We start from the raw sequence: 21,529 nt of genomic DNA on the forward strand, positions 1-21,529 counted from the left end.
ACAGGACTTGTAACCCTTGTCTGGTTCGGTAGGCTCAATGTCTGAAGGTGTAAAGTGAGGACTAATGGTGGGCCATGATGGGATGACAGACAGTCAGCAGGGCCACATAAACCCTTACAGTTGGCCTTAGCGACAGCCTAATTAACATGCAAAGGCGTGCCATCCTGCACCCGCTAATGATGGGTGTTGCCATCTGCTGGCAGAAAACCCAAATCATACTATTGAGCAAAAGAAATGTATGTGTCAGCGGCTGGTTACTTCAGTTCAATAAGCGGAGTGCATTCACTCATGGGGGCCTTCGCACAACATACATGCAGGGCGCTATAAAATGTAGGTTGTGGGACTGGTACCTTCAAATGGTGTTCATTCCTCACCTTTTCATGGTCTTGCCAAGGTTGTCTGGGGCATCAGACACTTTGGAATTCTGTCTGACAAGTTTGATGAAGTTCATAAGAAGACCCCGTGATAGCAGCAAACAGCAGACAAGAAGCACGTTGGCGATGGAGAATAAGTGGCCATCAAAATGGAAAGGTTAAAGGGTCCATCTTTGCTTGATTCACTAGTGGTGAAGATGTTGGATTTACCATCTTCTACCTGTAGGAGTCACTGAACCTGCGTGTTAACAACAACAACAACAACATTTATTTCTATAGCAGATTTTCATACAAATTATGCAGCTCAAAGTGCTTTACATGATGAAGAAAAGAGAAAAAAGACAAAATAAATAAAAATTAGAATGAAAACCAGCAGCCACTGCGGCCCTGCCGACCTAGAGTTTGACATCTGTGGCCTAAATGGAAGCACACAGGAGCCGCTGTGAACAGGGCACAGTTCATCACAATGGCACTGTAGCCCTGTATCTGTGGTATTCACTATAGTAGGGCGCCATGTAAAGTAAAGGTGAGGGCTTTTCCCAGTAGTGTCACCTGTGCTGTAAAATCAGCGTACGCTCCCAACCTTCCTCCTCCTCCTCCTCCTTTTTTGTGCAGGAGCTGAAGATAAGAAGCTGGAGAGACTTGAGATGAAAGTCTATTTGTGAAGGGCCCCCTCTTGACTTTTTCAAAGTGGGTTTTCATTGAAGGGCTCAACTGTATGCGAGTTAACAGCCGGGCATAATCGATGATGGAGGGTCATTGATATGGTCCTGCGGGATGCTGTGGTTGATGTGGCGGAGAGTCTGAGCTTGGAGTATGCACCTTATCAACACACACCAGCACTACATTAGAGCAGGCGGAGGGAGACTAGAGGTCTTATCACACCTCTGTTCTCAGTTAGCTGCCCGGGGCTGGAGGCTAGGAGTGGGAGCTGGCCGTCTGCCTGTGGTCTGGAGTGGTGGGTTGCTTTGCTCTGCGTTGGACGGGGGTGCCTGCTCACTATTACCCCTGCGGAACGGGGCTAGCTCTGGCGTCCAGGAATGGTTGTACCTCAGGTACGGCAGCACCGGGACCAGAGTTAGGTAGGGTGTGTGTGGGGAGTGTGAATGGGTGTCTGGTGTACATCCTTGTAAGTCTTGGGTTGTATGTGTATGTGAGAGCATGAGGGAGGGAGTGTATGACTGTGTTTGTGTGTGACTGGATATGTCAGGTGGGGTTTGGACTCCTCCCTCTCCTGGGACATCTGGCAATACTACAACATCTTCGCCTACCCTCCCCCTGCCTTAAGCATCTGTCTGGTCGCTCCCGGTGGCTGCCTGGTGAGGTCTGGTTCCCTGGACTCTGTTTGGTCCTCGGCGGGGTGGGTCGCCCTTGGGTCCCGGCTGCTGGGTTTCGGGCCCGGCCGACTCGGGGGTGAGCAGCTGCGGGCGGGCCTGAGGGCTTGCCGTTGATATCTCCCGGGACTCTGCCGGCTGCTGGTTGTGACCCCCGGGGTGATCCTCTGCGCCTCTCGAGTGGGGGTTGGGGCTTCTCTGGTGACGGCCTCCCTGGGGTCTCCGCGCTCTGGGGTGACCTCTGGATCTCTGGGCTTGGAACTCCCTCCATCTTCCGCACGTTTTTGGGGGCAGGTCTGTGGCCCTTCACACTCACTATTGGATGCTCCTATAGAGAAACCTTACACATACAAGCGTGCGCATGCACACAGGTGCTCACATGGTGATTTCATAAGTATGACTTGGACATCTTCAGCACATGATCTAAGGTTGTGGTGGCCCTAAATGCCTTAGTAATAATTACTGTATGATTGTCAGCAAACATTTTTACTTTTATATATCTTCATGTAGCTGATGCAGCAATGTTTTTGTCTTGTGGTTGTGACGATGTGGGTTCTGGCTCCACACTCCCTTTGATGTTTGGGAACCCTTGAACCCAACACCGTCGATAATGAAACCGAGAGAGCTAGTCAGTGAAGGCAATAATTGAGCATCTTAGCAAGGGGATGGTTAAAAGTGAAAACAGTGCTTTTATTAAAAACAGTCAACAAAAACAATGTTCCATAAATAGTGCAGTTCTTCAAAGTTCTTCATCAAATAAATAATCCATAAAATGAAAAACGTGGAGGTTAAAACAATAATAAGAAAAAAACAATCCCTTAAAACCAGAGGTTAAAATGATCAGGAAGCAGTCTTAAAACGACAATAACTCTGGTGCTTCTTTTCTGTATGCGTCTCTGTTAGCGTCTCACCTGCTTATCCCGTATGGGCTTAGCAGCAGGCAAGACGCTCTCTGCAGCTGCCCTCCTACAACACTTTCAGGAGACTGGAGACCTCCCGATCCCTGGCTCCGGTATGGCACTCATCCCAGTCCCCAAGACTTGATTACCCCAATAGCCAGGACGCACATATTGGGGACTCCACCACCAAGCCTCCCGACTTCCGCTGCCTTTCCACGGCCTTCTGCGGCTCGTCGCTTTCCTCTAGGCACTCCCGCTACCTGGTCACTCAGCGGGAGCAACCTCAACTCAAACGTCTGGGTGTCGGCCTAACACCCAGCTTTCTCGCAGCTGCCCACGAGCGCTCGATCGCGCGCTCACCACACTCACGCACCGCCTGCTTCCTCGCTCCCTGTAACCTCCGTCCTCTTTCCTCATCTCTTTTTTTACCGATCGTTTCTTTTCCTCTCCATTTTTTTTCCTTTCCTTTTTCTCTCCGATCGTTTCTTACACCTCCAAAACCGACTCGCGCTTCTTTTTAAAACGTGAGGGGCCATCACAGCTGTAGCATTAGCCACGGGAGCAATCACGAATGTGGGCAGTTCCTCACCTGTGCACACGGTGAGACACGCCCACATCGACGACTGCCCCGCAGCTCGCTACAACATCACCCCCCCTCACGAAGCCGCCTCGGGTGCGGTGATTATTTAAAAATGGCCTTTGCTCAGTGAGCTGTGGACCCATAACACCACAGTGGTTTGTTTCCCCCCCTTTCTTTCTGGAGGTCTAGAAGCGGATTCTGGTTCATTTATTGTATATTCTATACGAAAACCCCCCTTTACCTCCATCTCTTCCTTCTCTCTCTTCTTTTTCTTTCACTTTTGTCTCCGTGTCCGGTTCGAATCTTAAAAACATCTGAAAATATTTTTTAATAAAGTTTTGGTATCAGGCGTGACGTCAGCAGAAGCTGTAACGCTCCACCTGAGAGAAAAACTGTAAGGCTAGTCGCCAGCATTCAGACATCAATTGTGATGGCTTCACAGCCAAACAGGACACGGTAAAAAAAAAAAAAAGCCGGGCATAATACATTTTATTTATATAGCGCCTTTCCCATGCTCAAGGCACTTCACAGAGTTTAAGAAAGAACGTCAGGGTATACAGTATATAGCATTGTACTAAACCAGATAATAAATAGAGAAGATTAAGACAGTGAATTCAGAGAAAGCCTAACAGACAACAGAATTGATGGTCCAGCACACACACACATGCAAGTTACATGACATCTTGACAGAGAGGTAAACTGAGAGAAGGGTAATAAAGTCAAGCAGAGCTAAAAGCCTTCCTGAACGGATCAGTTTTATTTTAAAAAGAATTCATGGAGTCAGCTGACCTGATTAATTTCGGTAGGTCATTCCAGAGTCTGGGCACTCGCCATACAGCTGAAGGCCCTGCTGTCACCCATGGAGTGTTGGTTAGTGTGGGGCACAACAAGATTGGCAGAATCAGAGGACATTAGTGGGCGGACAGGCACATAATGATGGAGAAGGTCACTGATGTAGTTTGGCGCAGGTCGTTTAAAGCTTTGTAGGTTATTAGTAGGATTTTATATTCAATTCTGTAAGACACAGGGAGCCAGTGAAGACGGAGCAGAATGGGTGTGATGTGCTCTGCTGCTGTTAGTTGTGTAAGGACTCTTGCAGCTGAGTTTTGAATAAGCTGGAGCTGTGATATAAGATTAGAAGGGGCACCTGCCAGCAGCGAGTTACAATAATCAATGTGGGATGTGATAAAAGCATGGACAAGTTTCTCAGCATTAGAAAAGGAGAGGAAGGAGCGAACACGTGATATGTTACGGAGGTGAAAGTAAGAAAGTTTCTTAATGTGATTTATGTGGGTGGAATAAGAAAGGGAGGAATCAAAAATGACACCAAGATTCTTTGCAGTGGAGGCAGGTCTGATGAGATCACCACCAAGATGGACTCATTTTATTAAGTTGCATTTTAGTGCCAATTTGCAGGAGTTTATTTTTGTTGCAATTTAATTTTAAAGAGTTCTGCTCCATCCAGGTTTTAATTTCACTAAGGCAGGTTGTGAGCTGAGAAAGCTCTGATGAAGTTCCACTTTTAACATTGAAGTAGAGTTGAGTATCATCTGCATAAAATGATAACCCAGTCCATAGCTATGAATAATATGGCCAAGGGAAGCATATAAATACAGAAGAGAAGAGGGCCGAGGACAGAGCCCTGAGGAACTCCTTGTGTGACTGGCGCTGAGCTGGATCTGCTGTTGCCAAGACTAACAAACTCTTGCCTATCAGTCAGATAGGACTTGAACCACTGGAGGGCAGTGCCAGAGATACCCAGCATGTTCTCCATTCTGGACAGTAGAATGTCATGTCTGACAGTGTCAAATGCTGCACTGAGGTCTAACAGAATTAATATGCTGGTTTGTCCAGAGTCTGCTGCCATAAGCAAATCATTGGTTACCCGTAGCAGAGCAGTTTCACAGCTGTGCTGCACCCTGAAACCAGACTGAAAGGGTTCCATCAAATTATTAGACGTTAAGTAATTGGTGAGCTGGGAGGCTACAACACACTCAAGAGCTTTTGACAGGAAAGGTAAGTGGGAAATAGGCCGGAAATTGTTAAGATTGTCAGCATCAAGACCAGACTTTTTTAACATTGGGGTTACAGAAGCGATTTTAAAAGTGAGCGGCACAGAGCCAGTGTCAAGGGATTATTGTTGTAACAGTCGGGATTATGGCATGAAGGCAGGATTTAAGTAGTGTGCTGGGGATGGGGTCCAGTACACAAGTAGTCGGCCTCATCTTACAAAGCAGGTTGTGACTGGTGAGAACTTAGAGAAGGAGCTGGATGGAGTGGGAAAACAGGGAGAGATATAAACAGATGATGTATTTATGTTAGTTGAATTATTTAGATCTTTAATTTTGTTACGGAAAAAGTGGAGGAATTCCTCACAGACTTCAGTAGAAGAGGTAGTTGGGCCAGATGCAGGTTCGAGTAGTTTATTAACTACAGAAAACAAAACCCTTGGGTTATCGTGGCCACTTTCTATTATTCTGCCATAGTGGGTGTTCTTAGCAGCAGTTAGTGCTTCTCTGTAAGCTCTTTGGTGGTCAGAGAAAGCCTGGATGTGCACGGTGAGGCCAGACTTACGTGACATTCTCTCAAGGTGTCAGCCAGCTGCTTTCATAGGTCGCAATTCTGAGTTATACCAGGGAGCTGAACGCTTAAAGGAAACCTCCTTATGTTTTAAAGGAGCTGTTTTATCTAATTCTGAATGAAGGGCTGAGTTATAGTGGTCAACAAGACTATCTAGTGTTGACGGAATAGGTGCAGACAGTAAAAGATCAGAAATGGATCCAGAAAGGATAGAGGGACAGATATTTTTAAGGTTTCTGTAAGAAATTTGTCATTTACAGGTAAGAGGAGGGAAAGGCAGTGAGACAGTGAAAAATACTGCTTTATGGTCAGAGAGTCCCAAATCAGTGCTGTAAATGTGGGCAACAGATAGTCCAGAAGTGCAGATCAGGTCCAGCATACGACCACCAGAGTGGGTGGGAAAACCAACATGTTGTGTCGAGTCAAAACAGTCCAGTAGGATAGGAATTGATCTCTTAGTTTAGATTTAGTAGTGGATGTTGAAATCACCAAGAAGGATGACTCTCTGGGAGTAGGAGCTTAAGTAGGTTAAGAGTTCAGTCAGATCAGATAAGAAGGATGCGTTACGGTGTGTGGGTGGCGTACAGAATGCTGTTTTCTTTTTTTTTTTTCAAAATGTTACAGCAGGTTTGTCACTTGTACAGAATTAGGATGCTCCTTCTGGCTCACATTTAATTGGCACAACATACAGCATTTAAGGCACAATGGCCACAAGTCTTACGGTCCTCCTTTGATCTAAACCAGCTCCATTGTGAAAAGCACTGTGTGATGACCAGTCTCTCTCAAAACAGTCACACTCTTTCTTGTGTGTTCCTGGGAGACGCATTGTTGGATTAAATTAATCTTCCCACTGGCTTTTCACAGATCCGAGCGGCTCGGCTGGAGCAACTCGAGAAGGAGATGCAGGACGTGCAGGAGAAGATCCAGCACTCAGATGGACAGGTAGGACATGACAGCTGGGAGCTCAAGCTTCATTTTGTGCACTGTTAGAGGACAAGATGGTTGAACTTGTGTCTGTCCGTAGAGGACGTGTGGGTCAGAAGAGGCACAGATGGCACCGCCTAGCTATCTATTAACATCATGCGCTGCATTTACTAAGATAAAGAAAGGCACTATATAATGGATAGATAGATAGATAGATAGACAGATAGATAGAAAAGGCACTATATAATGGATAGATAGATAGATAGATAGATAGACAGATAGATAGATAGATAGATAGATAGATAGATAGATAGACATGAAAGGCACTATATAATAGATAGATAGATAGATAGATAGATAGATAGACATGAAAGGCACTATATAATAGATAGATAGATAGATAGATAGACATGAAAGGCACTATATAATGGATAGATAGATAGATAGATAGATAGACATGAAAGGCACTATATAATGGATAGATAGATAGATAGATAGACAGATAGACATGAAAGACACTATATAATAGATAGATAGATAGATAGATAGACATGAAAGGCACTATATAATGGATAGATAGATAGATAGATAGATAAGAAAGGCACTATATAATGGATAGATAGATAGATAGACAGGAAAGGCACTATATAATAGATAGATAGGAAAGGCACTCTATAATGATAGATAGGTTGATTGTTCATAATGAATCTGCATTTCTCACTCAGTTCTGCTTTTCTTCACTTAAATTGGATACCATAAGACTATCCGGGCTTTGTTTTAACTACATGTCATTGTAAAGTGGTGTTAAAAAAATCAGGTATTTAATGTTGTCTACTAGCATATTATTGCATTCTGTTACCGCTGTTATTTTCTATATGATTAATTGTTAGAAAAATATTTAATAAAAATGTGGTAATTGACTCTTTGATGATGTGAAATTGTCAGACTTTAAAGTTGATTAACTAAGTACCCCAACAACCTAAAATCTTGGTCCATGCAGACATTTTCTAACTTGTTAAACCAAGTTGGTCTCCATGATGATAACCACATGCTGTTGCCTTATTTCTTCAGGCCTTTGGAAGTGCCAAGCTGCTTGCACCCGAGTTGGAGAACACATCAAATAATCCCACTGGGCCAGAGGCGACCAGCGAATCGGGTAACAAGGTAAGAAATGAGCAGTTTGCTGACCAAATCCTCCTCTTCATCTCGGTCACTTGTCCTTATTGCTCATCTTCTGTCTGCCTTTCAGGTGGAGATGGTCTTCTGGCTGTTGTCCATGTTGGCCACACGGGACCGGGAGGAAATGTCACGCACCCTCTTGGCGATGTCCAGCTCCCAGGAGAGTTGCCTGGCGATGCGCAAATCTGGCTGTATGCCCCTGCTGGTGCAGATCCTGCATGATGGCCCGGCCGGAGGGGAGGCGGCTGGGAGGTGCACTCGAGACTCCCGCTCTCGGGCCAGTGCGGCCCTCCATAACATCGTTTACTCTCAGCCAGATGAAGGCCAGGCCCGGAGAGAGATGAGGGTCCTGCACATTCTTGAGCAGATCCGGGCGCACTGTGAGAGTGGATGGGACTGGCTGGAGGGTCAGCACAAGGGCACTACAGGTGGGTGTTGCTCTGACTTGTGAAAGGTGTAATATCAGATAACATCTAGTGTCACTTTATTTATCTAAAGTAACATCAAGTCGAGATTTGAAGGTCCCTAAAGTCCTACTGTCTTCCACACTACTGGGCTACTAAGACAATGGAGGAGCAAAGAGGAGCTGAAGCCATCACCACCCATGTTGTCCAAGTGACCAAGTCTTGCTGGTGTAGGGTGAAGTGAAGTGGCTTTAGAAGCCACAGTCATTCCAACTGACCAATCAGCGGTCAGTCAGTGAGTCAGTCAGTGCCACCTCTGGCACCGGATTTCTTGGTGTGCGCCCACTCATAGTTGAGGACTTAGGGAAGCACCAGGCAATATGGCTTCCACATCAATCCTGTTTTTCATATAGTGCTTTTTAAGAAATCTAAGTATTGAATAAAGAAAAGCATGAGGTGGGCAGTATGGCTGAATGTTTGTCACACTTTTTTTTTGTTTCTTTAAGACCCCCCAGACCCGATTGAGCCCCAGATCTGCCAGGCCATGTGTGCCATCATGAAGCTGTCCTTTGAGGAGGAATATCGAAGGGCCATGAACGAGCTGGGTAAGTGTTTGTGATGCACCTCGCCTGCTGGGTATACAAATGAGGGAGAAAGTGCCAGACGGAGCGTTCCTTCTAAATGGAACTTCCAGCCACCATCCCCACGACTTCCACTTGTCCCGTTTGGCCGAACTCCCAGATTTGTTCCGACTTGCGATTGAGATCGAGAACATTTTAAATGAGAGAGGACCGGGAGTTGTATGTAGTTAAATGTCAAGACAATTTTGTGTACCAGGAAATGTGGAAGGGGCAGCACGGTGGCACAGTGGTCCTTCCTGCGTGGGTTTCCTCCCACAGTCCAAAGACATGCAGGTTTGGTGCATTTGCGATTCTAAATTGTCCCGTGTGTGTGCTTGGTGTGTAGGTGTGTGTGTCCTGTGGTGGTCTGGCGCCCTGCCCTGGGGTTTGTTTCCTGCCTTGCACCCTGTGTTGGCTAGGATTGGCTCCAGCAGACCCCCGTGACCCTGTGTTAGGATATAGCAGGTTGGATAATGGAAAGATGGATGGACGTGTGGAATATCAGTTGTGTAAACCAAAACATCACTCAGGAATCAAAGCCGTTAAGCCAGAAATATTTTTTGTGGAACCGAAAGAAAAACAAAAATGGTAGAAGTTCACGAACCCACACAAAGTTGATCCAGTTTTGATATGTTGATAGATAGATAGATATGAAAGGCACTATATAATAGATAGATAGATAGATAGATAGATAGATAGATGTGAAAGGCACTATATGATAGATAGATAGATATGAAAGGCACTATATAATAGATAGATAGATAGATAGATAGATAGATAGATAGATAGATAGAGTAGGTACCCAGGTAGATTAGGCGTGCAGTGGGTGTCAAAATGAAGGGGGTCAATACAATACAGTACAATCCACAGCACAGAACAAATCCTCAATCAAGTCAAGTCAAGTTGGGGAGCATGCACTGGTATAGACGCATTGCCGCACCCACCACATGACGAAACAACTTGGGATCCCGGGTGGCAACCCCCTCCAGATAGACACACAGTCCAGTCCCACCCTCCGGAAATGACCCTCTATCTGCCGCAGCCAGGTGTTACGTGGGCGACCCCATGGCCTGGTCCAGCCACTCGGGTCCCCAACAACGATGATCTTACGAGCCGGCTCACCCTCAGGTAATGGCGCCACATGGCCGTAGTGCCGTAACTGACGCTCCCTCACAATGCAGGACATGTGCCTCATTCGGGACTCCGTGAGGAACACAAAGTCAAACCAATGGCACCCAAGGATTTTTCCAGAGAGACACAATACCAAAGGAGTCCAGTCTTTGCCTCATAACATACAATACAGTATAAAAATAAAAATGTTACAAGTACGGAGCAGAATGTAACAGTAGATGATTACCCAAGTGTCCCACTATGAGCTCCAGGTGCCAAGGGCTGCACTCTTCAACATCTTCTCCCTTTTGCCATTCAGGTGGCCTGCAGGCGGTGGCTGAACTCCTGGAGTTGGACCACGAGATGCACAGCCTGAACAACGACCCCCTAAATGTGGCTCTGCGTCGCTATGCTGGCATGGCCCTCACCAACCTCACCTTTGGAGACGTGGTAAACAAGGTAAGAGGACAAACAAACCAAAATAACCATCCTGTCATTTACTCCCCCCGCTTAACCTTCCCTTAACCCCCTACTGCCCCTTCACTGGTTCACCACCCCTTCACCCAGGTGTTCACAACACCAGTGGGCCACAGCACATTTACTCCTGCCAGGGAAGTGTTTTTGCTTATAGCTCCTTTCATCAGTGCCTGTGTTCATTTCTAACAGGACAGACCAGGAGTGGGCAACGTCGGTCCTGAAGAGCCGCAGTGGCTGCAGGTTTTCGTTCCAACAACAACAACAACATTTATTTATGTAGCACATTTTCATACAAACAGTAGCTCAAAGTGCTTTAACCCAACTGCTTAATTAGAAACCAATCTCAGACTGTATTTAGAACTCATTAGAACTCATTAGAACAATCTAGACGAGAACAGGCCATTCAGCCCAACAAAGCTCGCCAGTCCTATCCACTTGTTTCCTCCAAGAAAACATCAAGTCGAGTTTTGAAAGTCCCTAACGTCTTACTGTCTACCACACTACTTGGTAGCTTATTCCAAGTGTCTATCGTTCTTTGTGTAAAGAAAAACTTCCTAATGTTTGTGCGAAATTTACCCTTAACAAGTTTCCAACTGTGTCCCCGTGTTCTCGATGAGCTCATTTTAAAATACAAGTCTCGATCCACTGTACTAATTCCCTTCATAATTTTAAACACTTCAATCATGTCACCTCTTAATCTTCTTTTGCTTAAACTGTAAAGGCTCAGCTCTTTTAATCTTTCCTCATAATTCAACCCCTGTAGACCTGGAATCAGCCTAGTCGCTCTTCTCTGGACCTTTTCTAGTGCTGCTATGTCCTTTTTGTAGCCTGGAGACCAAAACTGCACACAGTACTCAAGATGAGGCCTCACCAGTGCATTATAAAGGTTGAGCAGAACCTCCTTGGACTTGTACTCCACACATCAGGGCGCTATATAACCTAACATTCTGTTAGCCTTCTTAATGGCTTCTGAACACTGTTGGAAGTTGATAGCTTGAGTCCACTATGACTCCTAAATCCTTCTCATAAGGTGTACTCTCGATTTTCCGACCGCCCATTGTGTATTCAAACCTAATATTTTTACTTCCTATGTGTAATACTTTACATTTACTGACATTAAATTTCATCTGCCACAAATCTGCCCAAGCCTGTATGCTATCCAAGTCCTTCTGTAATGATATAACGGATTCCAAATTATCTGCTAATCCACCTATCTTGGTATCATCTGCAAACTTAACCAGCTTGTTACTTATATTCCTATCTAAATCATTTATATATATTAAAAATAGCAGCGGCCCTAGCACTGACCCCTGTGGAACACCACTCTTAACATCGGCCAGTTCTGATGAGGTTCCTCGCACCATCACCCTCTGCTTCCTGTGTCTGAGCCAATTCTGCACCCATCTAAAAACATCACCCTGAACTCCCACTTCTTTTAACTTGATGCCCAACCTCTCATGTGGCACCTTATCAAATGCTTTCTGAAAGTCCAGATAAATAATATCATAAGCTCCACTTTGATCGAGTCCTTTTGTTGCCTCCTCATAGAATTCCAACATGTTAGTAAAACACGACCTCCCTCTTCTGAACCCATGCTGACTGTTCAGAATAACTCCTGTCCTTGTCATGTGTTGCTCAATCTTATCCTTAATAATTCCTTCCATTAATTTTCCTGTGATGCTTGTTAAGCTTACTGGCCTATAGTTGCTTGGATCTGCCCTGTCACCCTTTTTATATAATGGGATGATATTTGCCATTTTCCAGTCCTTTGGAATCTCTCAGTGCACAGTGACTTCCTAAAAATATGTGTCAAGGGTTTATATATGTACTCACTAGCCTCCTTAAGAACACGAGGATAAATATTATCTGGGCCTGGTGATTTGTTTGATTTCATCTTATTTAATCTGAGCAGCACTTCTCCCTCTACAATTTCCAAATCCCTCAGTACCTCCTTAGTAGTTGTTACCTCTGAGGTTATCCACTTGCTCACTTGTAAACACCTCAGAAAATGTAAGTTTAGGGCATCTGCTATTTCATTGTCTGTATCTTTTAATTCCCTTTACTATTCCTGATGAACTTGACCTCCTCCTTAACTGTTCTTTTACTACTAAAATACTGAAAGAATCTCTTGGGGTCTTCTTTCGCCTTATCTGCTATATTCCTCTCCAACTGTCTTTAGCCTCCTGATATCCTTCTTAATGGTTGCCCTCATGTTCTCATACGCGCTACGATTCTCTTTGCAGTCATTAGTCTTATATGCCTTATACAGCAGTTTTTTCCTTTGCAACTTCTTTTTAAATCTTTATTAATCCATCGTGGAGTTTTTTTTAGTTTCCTATTACTTCCAAATTTAGGTATGTATCTGTCCTGCATTACATTTTTAAACCTGTTCCACTGCTCCTCGACTGTCTCCACATTTAAAAGCTTATCCCAGTCTATCCTACTTAGACTTTGTCTCATCTGCTCAAAATTAGCCCTACTAAAGTTCAACTTAACAATTTTAGTCTTTGCATCTGTACTCTTACAAAATACTGAGAATTGTATTACATTATGGTCACTTGACCCTAGTGGTTCAATCACCTCTACACCCTCAATTCTATCCTGATTATTACAGAATACTAAATCCAGACAGGCTTCACCCCGTGTTGGTGCTTTAACATGCTGTGTTAAAAAACAGTCGCTGATTACTTCTAAAAACTCCTGCTCTTGTGCTCCTCCATCTGTAAGGTTATCCCAGTTAATATTTGGATAATTAAAGCCCCCCATGACTATAATATCCCCCTGTAAACTTGCCTTTTTGATATCACTAAAAGATGTGTGTTGAAATTACTGTCTGAATTGGGTGGTCTATAACACACTCCTAAAATAAGACCTCTTTCCCTAATATTTTCCAGGCGAAGCCACACGTCCTCACTAAGATGGGGCTCATCATCCAACTGAAGATGACTTACATTTAAACCCTGTTTGGCATAAACAGCAACCCCACCTCCTTTTCTGTTCTGTCTATCCTTCCTAAAAATGTGTATCCCTCTATGTTACACTCATCCCCATCTTTGTTATTTAGCCAGGTTTCCATTATTGCTATTTGATGGCTTGTTGCCCTGTGCAATGGAAGGTTCTTATATCTGAGGATATCCTCCAAAAATGATTTGAAGCCTAAAAAGGATCATTTTCAGTCTATTAAGTGTTTTATTAAATCAAACAGTGCACGATGAGCACACACAGATGTAAATGGAAACAAGCAACATGGAGAACTGCTGGCTGCTTTGTCATTTACATCTTATTGCTGATAAGGAGCCATTAACACACTGAATGCAGCTGTTTAAGATTGAAATAAGCAATTAAGGTTGGGGACCCTTAACGAGCGAGACCACCAAAATGAAGCATCAAAATGTCACTTGAGCAATAAGGGCTTCATCAGAAATAATTGACTTCTCATTAAGAAGCTGGGTTGGAACAAAAACCTGCAGCCACTGCGGCCCTCCAGGACCGACATTGCCCACCCCTGGGATAGACTAATACACCTGGAGGATTTACAAGCGCTGTCTCTGCTGCCCTCTGCTGGCCATGCCAAAGCAGCTATACAAACTCATTCTCTTTTTTTATTATTGTTATATTTTTCTCTTTATTTCTTTCTCTTCTCAGGCCACTTTGTGCTCAAAGAAAAGCTGCCTGCAGGCAGTTGTGGCCCAGCTGGCATCAGACAGTGAAGAGCTTCATCAGGTAAGCCAAGCAGCACCTCTCATGAGCCTCATGTTACTGATCACAAGCACCATCTTTATATCTCTCTATTATAAAAAAGGAAAAGCAGGGCGACCAGACATGATCTTCTCGGAAGTTCTTGGAAGACACTTAAAAGACCCGCGAGATGGCAGAATATAAAAAGCAGAAAAATTTGAAAGTACCAAAACAACATAAAAATCACATTACAACTAAAAAAGATAAATTATGGCCCATACGCTATGAGAATCTGTGGTCACGCAACAGTGAAAACAGTTTAATTTCAAAGAAAACACAATTCGGTCAGGTGTATATTTATGATGACGGAGAAGCGATGCACATTTAAAAAGGCGACAAGAAAGGTAATGTAGTACATATTCCGCGAATAACGTTAGACACCAAAGGAGATCTTGACATGCCAATCGTATTAAACCGTTTACAGTTTACCGTGACAATAGCTTTTGCTATGACAATTAACAAACCACAGGGACAAACATTAGAAAAAGTCGGATTATTTATTAGAGAAGAAGAAAATTATATTCACTCACGGGCAGTTATACGTTGCGTTGCCACAATGTATCTCCAGAAACGTTATCAAAATTCATTGCGATCCTGAAGAAAAGTTAATTCCAAATACAGTGGTACCTTGGTATACGTCCGCTTTGGAATAAATCTAAATGGGTTTACGTCCTGTTGTGGACGCGAAAAAGTTTGCTTGGTATACGACCTGTGTGCTAGAACACCGCGCGCTTGAGACAAAGCCACCACTGCCCACGAGCGTCCGTACGCCGGTTGCTAGCATTCAGTGAACAACCCGCGCTATAACTCTGTGTGAATTTTCACGTGATTTTGTGTTTTTTCACGTAAATTTGAATTGATTGTTGAAAAGTATGAAGGTGGCATGCGTATCCGGGACGTGGCTGCTGCATACCGTATGCCGAGAATGACGGTATCTACGATTGCGAAAAACAAAGACGTTGTTAAAAAGTAAAGTGAGGTTAAATTTTAATTGTACAGTATTTGCATGTATGCATTTTAGTTTTAAGCAGTGTTTCATGCAACCCCATCAATGTATAATATGCCAATAACAATAGGATTTTTTTTCATGGGAACAGATTAATCATTTTCCCTTTATTTCTTATTGGAAAAATTTGTTTGTTATACGTCCTGTTTGGTAGAAGTCAAAGGATCTCGAACGGATTAAGGACGTATACCGAGGTACCACTGTATTATTTTTAATGAAGCTCTAAAAGTGCAAATAATGAAACTGAAACAATTCCAAAGAAAAAAAAGACAGCTTTTAAAATTGTATATCCAATTAACCAAACACAGGGGTTGGCGAGCAAAGCGAGCAGGGGGCAGAGCCCCCTAGTGTGTATATATATACGAGGTGTGGCAGAAAAGTAATGAGACTGATTTTTTTATTTACCAAAGTTTTTCTTTTTTTCAAACATCAATGTTAGCCCCTTCAAAGTAGTTCCCTTGGGCAGCTACACACCGATGGAGACGTTGTTCCCACTGTTGGTAGCAGCGCTGGAAGTCTTCAACCGGTATGGTCTTCAGTATGTCCGTTACACTCTTTTGGATGTTTTCTAAAGTCCCGAAATGACGTCCTTTGAGGACATTTTTCAGTTTAGGAAAAAGGAAAAAGTCCCACGGACTGAGGTCAGGTGAATAAGGGGGCTGGGGAACCACAGGAATGCCTTTTGAGGTCAAAAATTCTGTTATGGAGAGGGCAGTTTTTCGGCACCATTTTGGCACAGACCTTTCGCATGTGCAAATGTTCAGTCAAAATTTGATGAACGGTAAATCTGTTCAAATTTAATTGTTCACTCAACATTCTTAATGTTAAACGACGGTCTGATCTCACAAGAGTGTTCACACGTTTGATGTTTTCATTGGTTTTCGAAGTTGAAGTCCTCCCTGAAAAACTTGAGCTCGGGATAAAGAATGTTCCCCATGGGCCTGTTTTAACTTTTCAAACGTCACACTTGCCGTTTAATGGCACAACGTTGCTCCAAATTCCGCTGTTCCATTTTGCGTGACGCACAACCAAAAACACAACTTCGCTAATAGCAGTCACAAAAATCACGTAGTTAACGGAAGGAGTTGAAACTCGCACTGAGCTATGGGAGGGGACTGATACACGGGCTCTATCAAGGACAACGGCGCAGCGTTGCCAGGTCGCTTGCAGTGTTGCCAGTCTCATTACTTTTCTGCCTCACCTCGTATATATATTGTGAATGCTGGCCCGGACACAGACAGACGGACATCGCTTTTGCACCCAACACACTTTTATTTACAATATTTACAAGGTTTTACTTTAGTGCACTTCCCAGTGCCTCCTGCACCGTTCCCCCAAATGTCCAGGCCTCACAGTCCTTGTGCCTTTCTCCTGGCCGCCTCCAATCCTCTCTCCAGCTCTGTCCACTTCCACCCGACATCCACACTACTCATAAATATTAAACCAATACAAAACACTAACCACTCCTCCTCACCCAGACACTTTGCTCCTCTCCCACCCAGCACAGCTCAGAGTCTGGACTGGCCCATAGTCCTTTTATAGCCCCTGACCCGGAGGCCTTCCTGTCCAATCAGACCACAGCTCCTTATTCCTTCCGGGTCGGGGCAAACAGTCCTTTTCTTCACCCCGGGAGCACATCGTTCCTTCCCGTCACATGACCGTGATGTACTCCCGGGTTATAGGGCACACAAGAGCCCATGAGCCCCCCTACAGCGACTCCCGGTGGTCCCCAAGGTATAGTCCATGAGGCCCTGCTGGAACTCGGGGCACGATCCTGCTGTCGGGAGAGCTCCTCCTGGCGGCCTGGGGGTGAGGGCTGGAGCACGAAGCCGGCAGTCCTCCACAATATATATATATATATATATAGTGGCAGACGGCTGGGGCCCATGCCCGGCCGGGAAGACCCTTCAGTATATGCTTCGGGGGAACAAGCATGGGCTACACAATACCTCCCCCGGGTCACTAGATGGCAGCCCCCCTGGGTGGCAGTGGTGCCTCAGATTCCCGCAGGGCTCCATGGGAGATGGAGTTTGCCCGCTGCAGGGGTCCCTGAACCCGTCTGGGCAGTTCTTCAGCCACACCCAGAAGTGCAACGGGAAACGGGTGATCAAGCACCTGGCACACTCATTACATGTGCCGGGTGGACTATAAAAGGAGCCAACAGCCACCACTCTGGGAGCCAGAGTCAGGAGGAGGGAGACAACGCTTGCTGGTGTGGAGTGATGGTGAAGAAAAGGAGAATTGATTGTACTTGTTCTTTTTGGTCTTTGTGGGACTGTGTTGTGCCTGCGGGACACGGGGACGATGTGCCCCATAGGTGAAGAAAATGAAAGTTTATTTCTTTTACACATGTCTGTCTGTGTCAGGTCAGTCGTTGATATAGCACCTTTTTGTCACTATATATATATATATATATATATTGTAAAGAAAGAACCAACAAACATAAAGATTTGGGGTTTCCGGCCCCGTATACTGTAAAATAATCCACAGTTTAGACAGAACAATTTCAAGGTCAAAGTCGATCAGCAAACTCCAAAAAGTTGACCACAAAAAATGGCGTCGGAGAAGTATTTAAGGAGGAGGGGCCGGAAGTGGAGGAATGCTGGGAAGGAGCCGTGATGGATGATGGGATCGATGACATCATAGGTGGAGGACGGAGGAAGGGCGGAAGTAACGTAGTGCAGGAACTATTGGCGCTTTTCCACTGCATAGTACGGCACAGCACGGTTTAGTACAGCTCACCTTGGTTCGGCTCAGTTTGGCTCGGTTTATGTTTGACTGCAGTTTAGTACCGCTTTAGAGTGGGCGGATTATTCACGTGTCGTTATAGTTGCGCCGCCTCTACTGCTCGCTCTTCATTTTTTTTAACTTGTCCCTACACTGTTCGTAAGTCCGATGGTAGCCGTGTGCGCCCAAGAGCTTAGCGACCTCCTGAAAAACTTTCATTCCGCGTCGCCCCATCCAGCTCTCGCTGGATCCGCTCCTCGGCTACCAACGAGAGGAACGTCTGTACTTCCTCAATAGACCACAAAACAGCCATTTTTGGTTAAAACAAAATGGTGCGTCCGAACCTTCACTGGCTGTGCTAAAAATCTAGTGGGTCTGTTGTGTCTCGTGTCGCAAGTTCAGTGACGCAGTAATGACGATTTTCTCCGGCCAAACAGTGACCAGCAGAGTTTACACGTCACGTTTTGGTAACGGTTCGGCGCGCTTGGAACCTCGGCTGAGGTGGTACTAAAAAAAGGACCAGGTACCAGGTACTGTTCCCAGTGGAAAACCCCCCAAAAGTGAGCTGAACTGAACCGTGTCGTGCCGTACTATGCAGTGGAAAAGCGCCATATAGGAAGCAGAGTCATGGCGGCGGTGCGTCTTTTCTTCTGTGGGAAACAAAGAGAGAAAGGTTAGTACCCCGCCACTCCCTCCAGGCATGTGTCTTCTCGATCGCGTTAAGGTCCATCCGCGGCCCCCTACTCGCGCATGCGTGACAATATATACAGTATGACGAGTGTGAATCAAAAAATAAAGGAAATCTGTAAATCATGCAGTAGCCTCAATGGATAGAAGCTGATGCAATACGACACGTTGGCGATGGCTTATGGGTAGGTTTACACTTTTTTTTTTACTTTGCACATAATGGTACTTTGCAAAAGTAGTCACGAAAAAATTCCACCACCGTTTTCAACCTCCCAAAGTTAAAAAATATCATCTACTCTCTACGTATAAAATCCTAAGCCTAAAAGTGATGACGTTTTTTGACACGCTTTAAATCGGGCTTATTTTAAAACTTTCCTATATATGTTTGGTATCATTCTTCTCAGAATTTTTCGAACTTTAATGTGATGTTGTTAGATTTTCATTCCATTTTTAAATTCTAAACTAAAAAATGTCAAGAACTCACGTTCCGCAAGATGAGACTTTGTGTCAAAGATTTAGCCCCGCCCAGGGTTCGGAAATAAAAGACAAAGAGCAGGACAGCCGCCGTACAGGCTTTGAAATGTTCGAGAGGCAGATCACACGGCACGGCAGCAGCAGCAAGCAAGCCAGCAGCAGCCGATTGAGCAAAGAAACTGTACTTGCTTCCCATTGTATCACCGCTTAAGAGGGGGTTTCGAAGGAGCAACTGTGTCTCCTTGGGGTGGGTTCAGCCCCCTTCTTCACAATGTGAGCGAGCGACAGAGACGTGAAGTGGATGGCGCATAGCACAGGCTGGCTGTCGGCGAGTGAAGTAAGCAAGGGGCGAACCCCCTAACTGTAATTTAAAGTTTTATTATAAATACAGATAAATGATTGTGTATCGATATTTTCAATCTGTTATAATGAGAAACAAAGAGATCTGATATTTGAGAAATATTGCGCAACTGGCAGTGGTTCTCAAGACCCTTTCCTCCATCTTGGTATACAAGAACGTCGAAGAGAGCGCAGTCACGTTTTTTTTTTGTCAGTTTCTATCAATCATTTTTTATCACTTCTAAAGGAACTGCCTGATGAGCCAAGCTTCACTCCGTTAGCAGTTAATGCTGGCAGCCATTAACTGACCAGTGAGGCACTACATTTAGTGTTTGTATGTTGTGGGTGCCCATACATAAAACGTCACACATTTTTACTGACGTATAACCTGCAGTCCTCCTAACGTAATCAGAGTACTCTACTGCACTTGCATTACAACAGAGCATCTAGTGAGAATGAAGCTACGTTTGTTAACACGAAGCAGTGACGTTCCATTAATGCACAAGTCATCCAAGATATGACTGGCAAACATTGTGTCTCGGTGGCCTGTGCCAACCGGTGATTCGTTTATTTTGAGGCCGAGTAGCTTTGGCAGATGTGATGGCGCTGCATGCGGTGTCAGGCTTGTTGATTAGATATCTGGCTGAACGCTCAGTGTCTTAAATGGCCTGCACTACTTGTACTCATTGTAACAGCAATCACATCAGTACATGTGCCAGGTGACAGTGACTACTCTCTCAGACACTGACACCTTACACCAGAGTGCAGAGGAGAGGCGTTATGATGCTAGACATGATCTTGCACTGCTAGTTACAGCAGGAGTGTTGAACTCCAGTCCTGGTGGGCCGCAGTGGCTGCAGGTTTTCATGCCAACCCTTTTTCTAATCGGCGGCCAGTTTTCACTGCTCATTCACTCCTTTTCCCTTCATTTGAATTGCCCTGTTTTTAAGGATTCAGTCCTCTGAATTGATTCATCTCTTCATTAAATGACAGCCAAACAGAAATGAGACGTGAAACGAGACAACAGATGACCAGTTAAACTGGGATTTCAAACTCCAGCTAATTTCACTCCAACCAATCTCTTAATGAGAAGACGATTATTTCTGTTAATTAAGGCCATTATTTAATTGCATGGCTTGTTGCTGTTCACATTCTGCCGCAGCAGACATTATCAAAACTGTTGATTTTCTGGGTTTTTTTTCTGTCCTAAGAACACCATCAAAATGGTTTGGTGACCTGAGAGATCAACCTTATCAAGACCTCCACCTTTCTTTATTTTCAGATGTTGTGTGATGGGCACAGGTGAGCTGGTCATGTGGCGGCTCGTTTTGTGTCTCGTTATTGTTTGGCTGCTAATTAAGAAAAGATTAATTATTAATTAATTAAGGGGCCTGAGTCACGTCAATTAAAACTAAGGGCTCATTTATACTTCACGCTCAGAACGCGTACGCGTCCGCATCATGGCTGCCACGCGTTCCCAGCGTTCATTTCACGCGTCCTCTTAGCAGGTCCTCAGAAATTAACGCGCGTGCGCGAGTTGCAGTACCAGCAAAAAGTCGGGGGGCGCAAAAAGTCGTAACGTGACGTCAGAGTCTCTGTTTACTATCTACATGTGACAGCAAGCCTCTATGGAGATCCTTCGGGGATCGATGTGCGCACTTTGCTGTTTGATGAATGGCTCAAATACAGCGCTATACATTATGTAGTCGATGTGAAGTTGCAAAAAAAAAAAATAGACGGCACAAAAGATGGTATGTGAGACTTTTAAAATGTATCGTGTCATTTATATTTTTTATGTTTTAATTTTTGCAACTTAACAACAGCAACATAATGTATAGCGTTATATTTGAGCCACTGAGAAAAAAATAAAGGACACGGTGAAAACGTGTATTTTGTGATTATAGTGGAAATTTCGGCTTTAATCTCAATGTCCACTTTAACCTCGTAGTTTACTTTATCATTAAAGCAGACCGTCGTAAACGTCATCCCAGTTTTTAATCGCTACGAGCTTCTTGGACCTGACAGCAGGTAAAGTAAAACAATAAAAAATAGACGGCACAAAAGATGGTATGTGAGA

General features: G+C 44.5%; 1 protein-coding gene across 1 annotated transcript in view; it reads left to right on the top strand.

Moving 5' to 3' along the window:
* Positions 1 to 21,529, top strand: part of apc2 (APC regulator of WNT signaling pathway 2) — a 118,165-nt gene that overhangs the window by 64,460 nt on the left and 32,176 nt on the right. Inside the window, exons 7-12 of the mRNA XM_039767118.1 lie at positions 6,632 to 6,709; positions 7,763 to 7,855; positions 7,941 to 8,298; positions 8,781 to 8,879; positions 10,324 to 10,463; positions 14,127 to 14,204. Coding sequence (XP_039623052.1) covers positions 6,632 to 6,709; positions 7,763 to 7,855; positions 7,941 to 8,298; positions 8,781 to 8,879; positions 10,324 to 10,463; positions 14,127 to 14,204 — 846 coding nt within the window. The remainder of the gene's footprint in view (positions 1 to 6,631; positions 6,710 to 7,762; positions 7,856 to 7,940; positions 8,299 to 8,780; positions 8,880 to 10,323; positions 10,464 to 14,126; positions 14,205 to 21,529) is intronic.

The sequence above is a fragment of the Polypterus senegalus genome, chromosome 10 (genome assembly GCF_016835505.1).
Source record: "Polypterus senegalus isolate Bchr_013 chromosome 10, ASM1683550v1, whole genome shotgun sequence".
Taxonomy (NCBI): Eukaryota; Metazoa; Chordata; class Cladistia; order Polypteriformes; family Polypteridae; genus Polypterus; species Polypterus senegalus.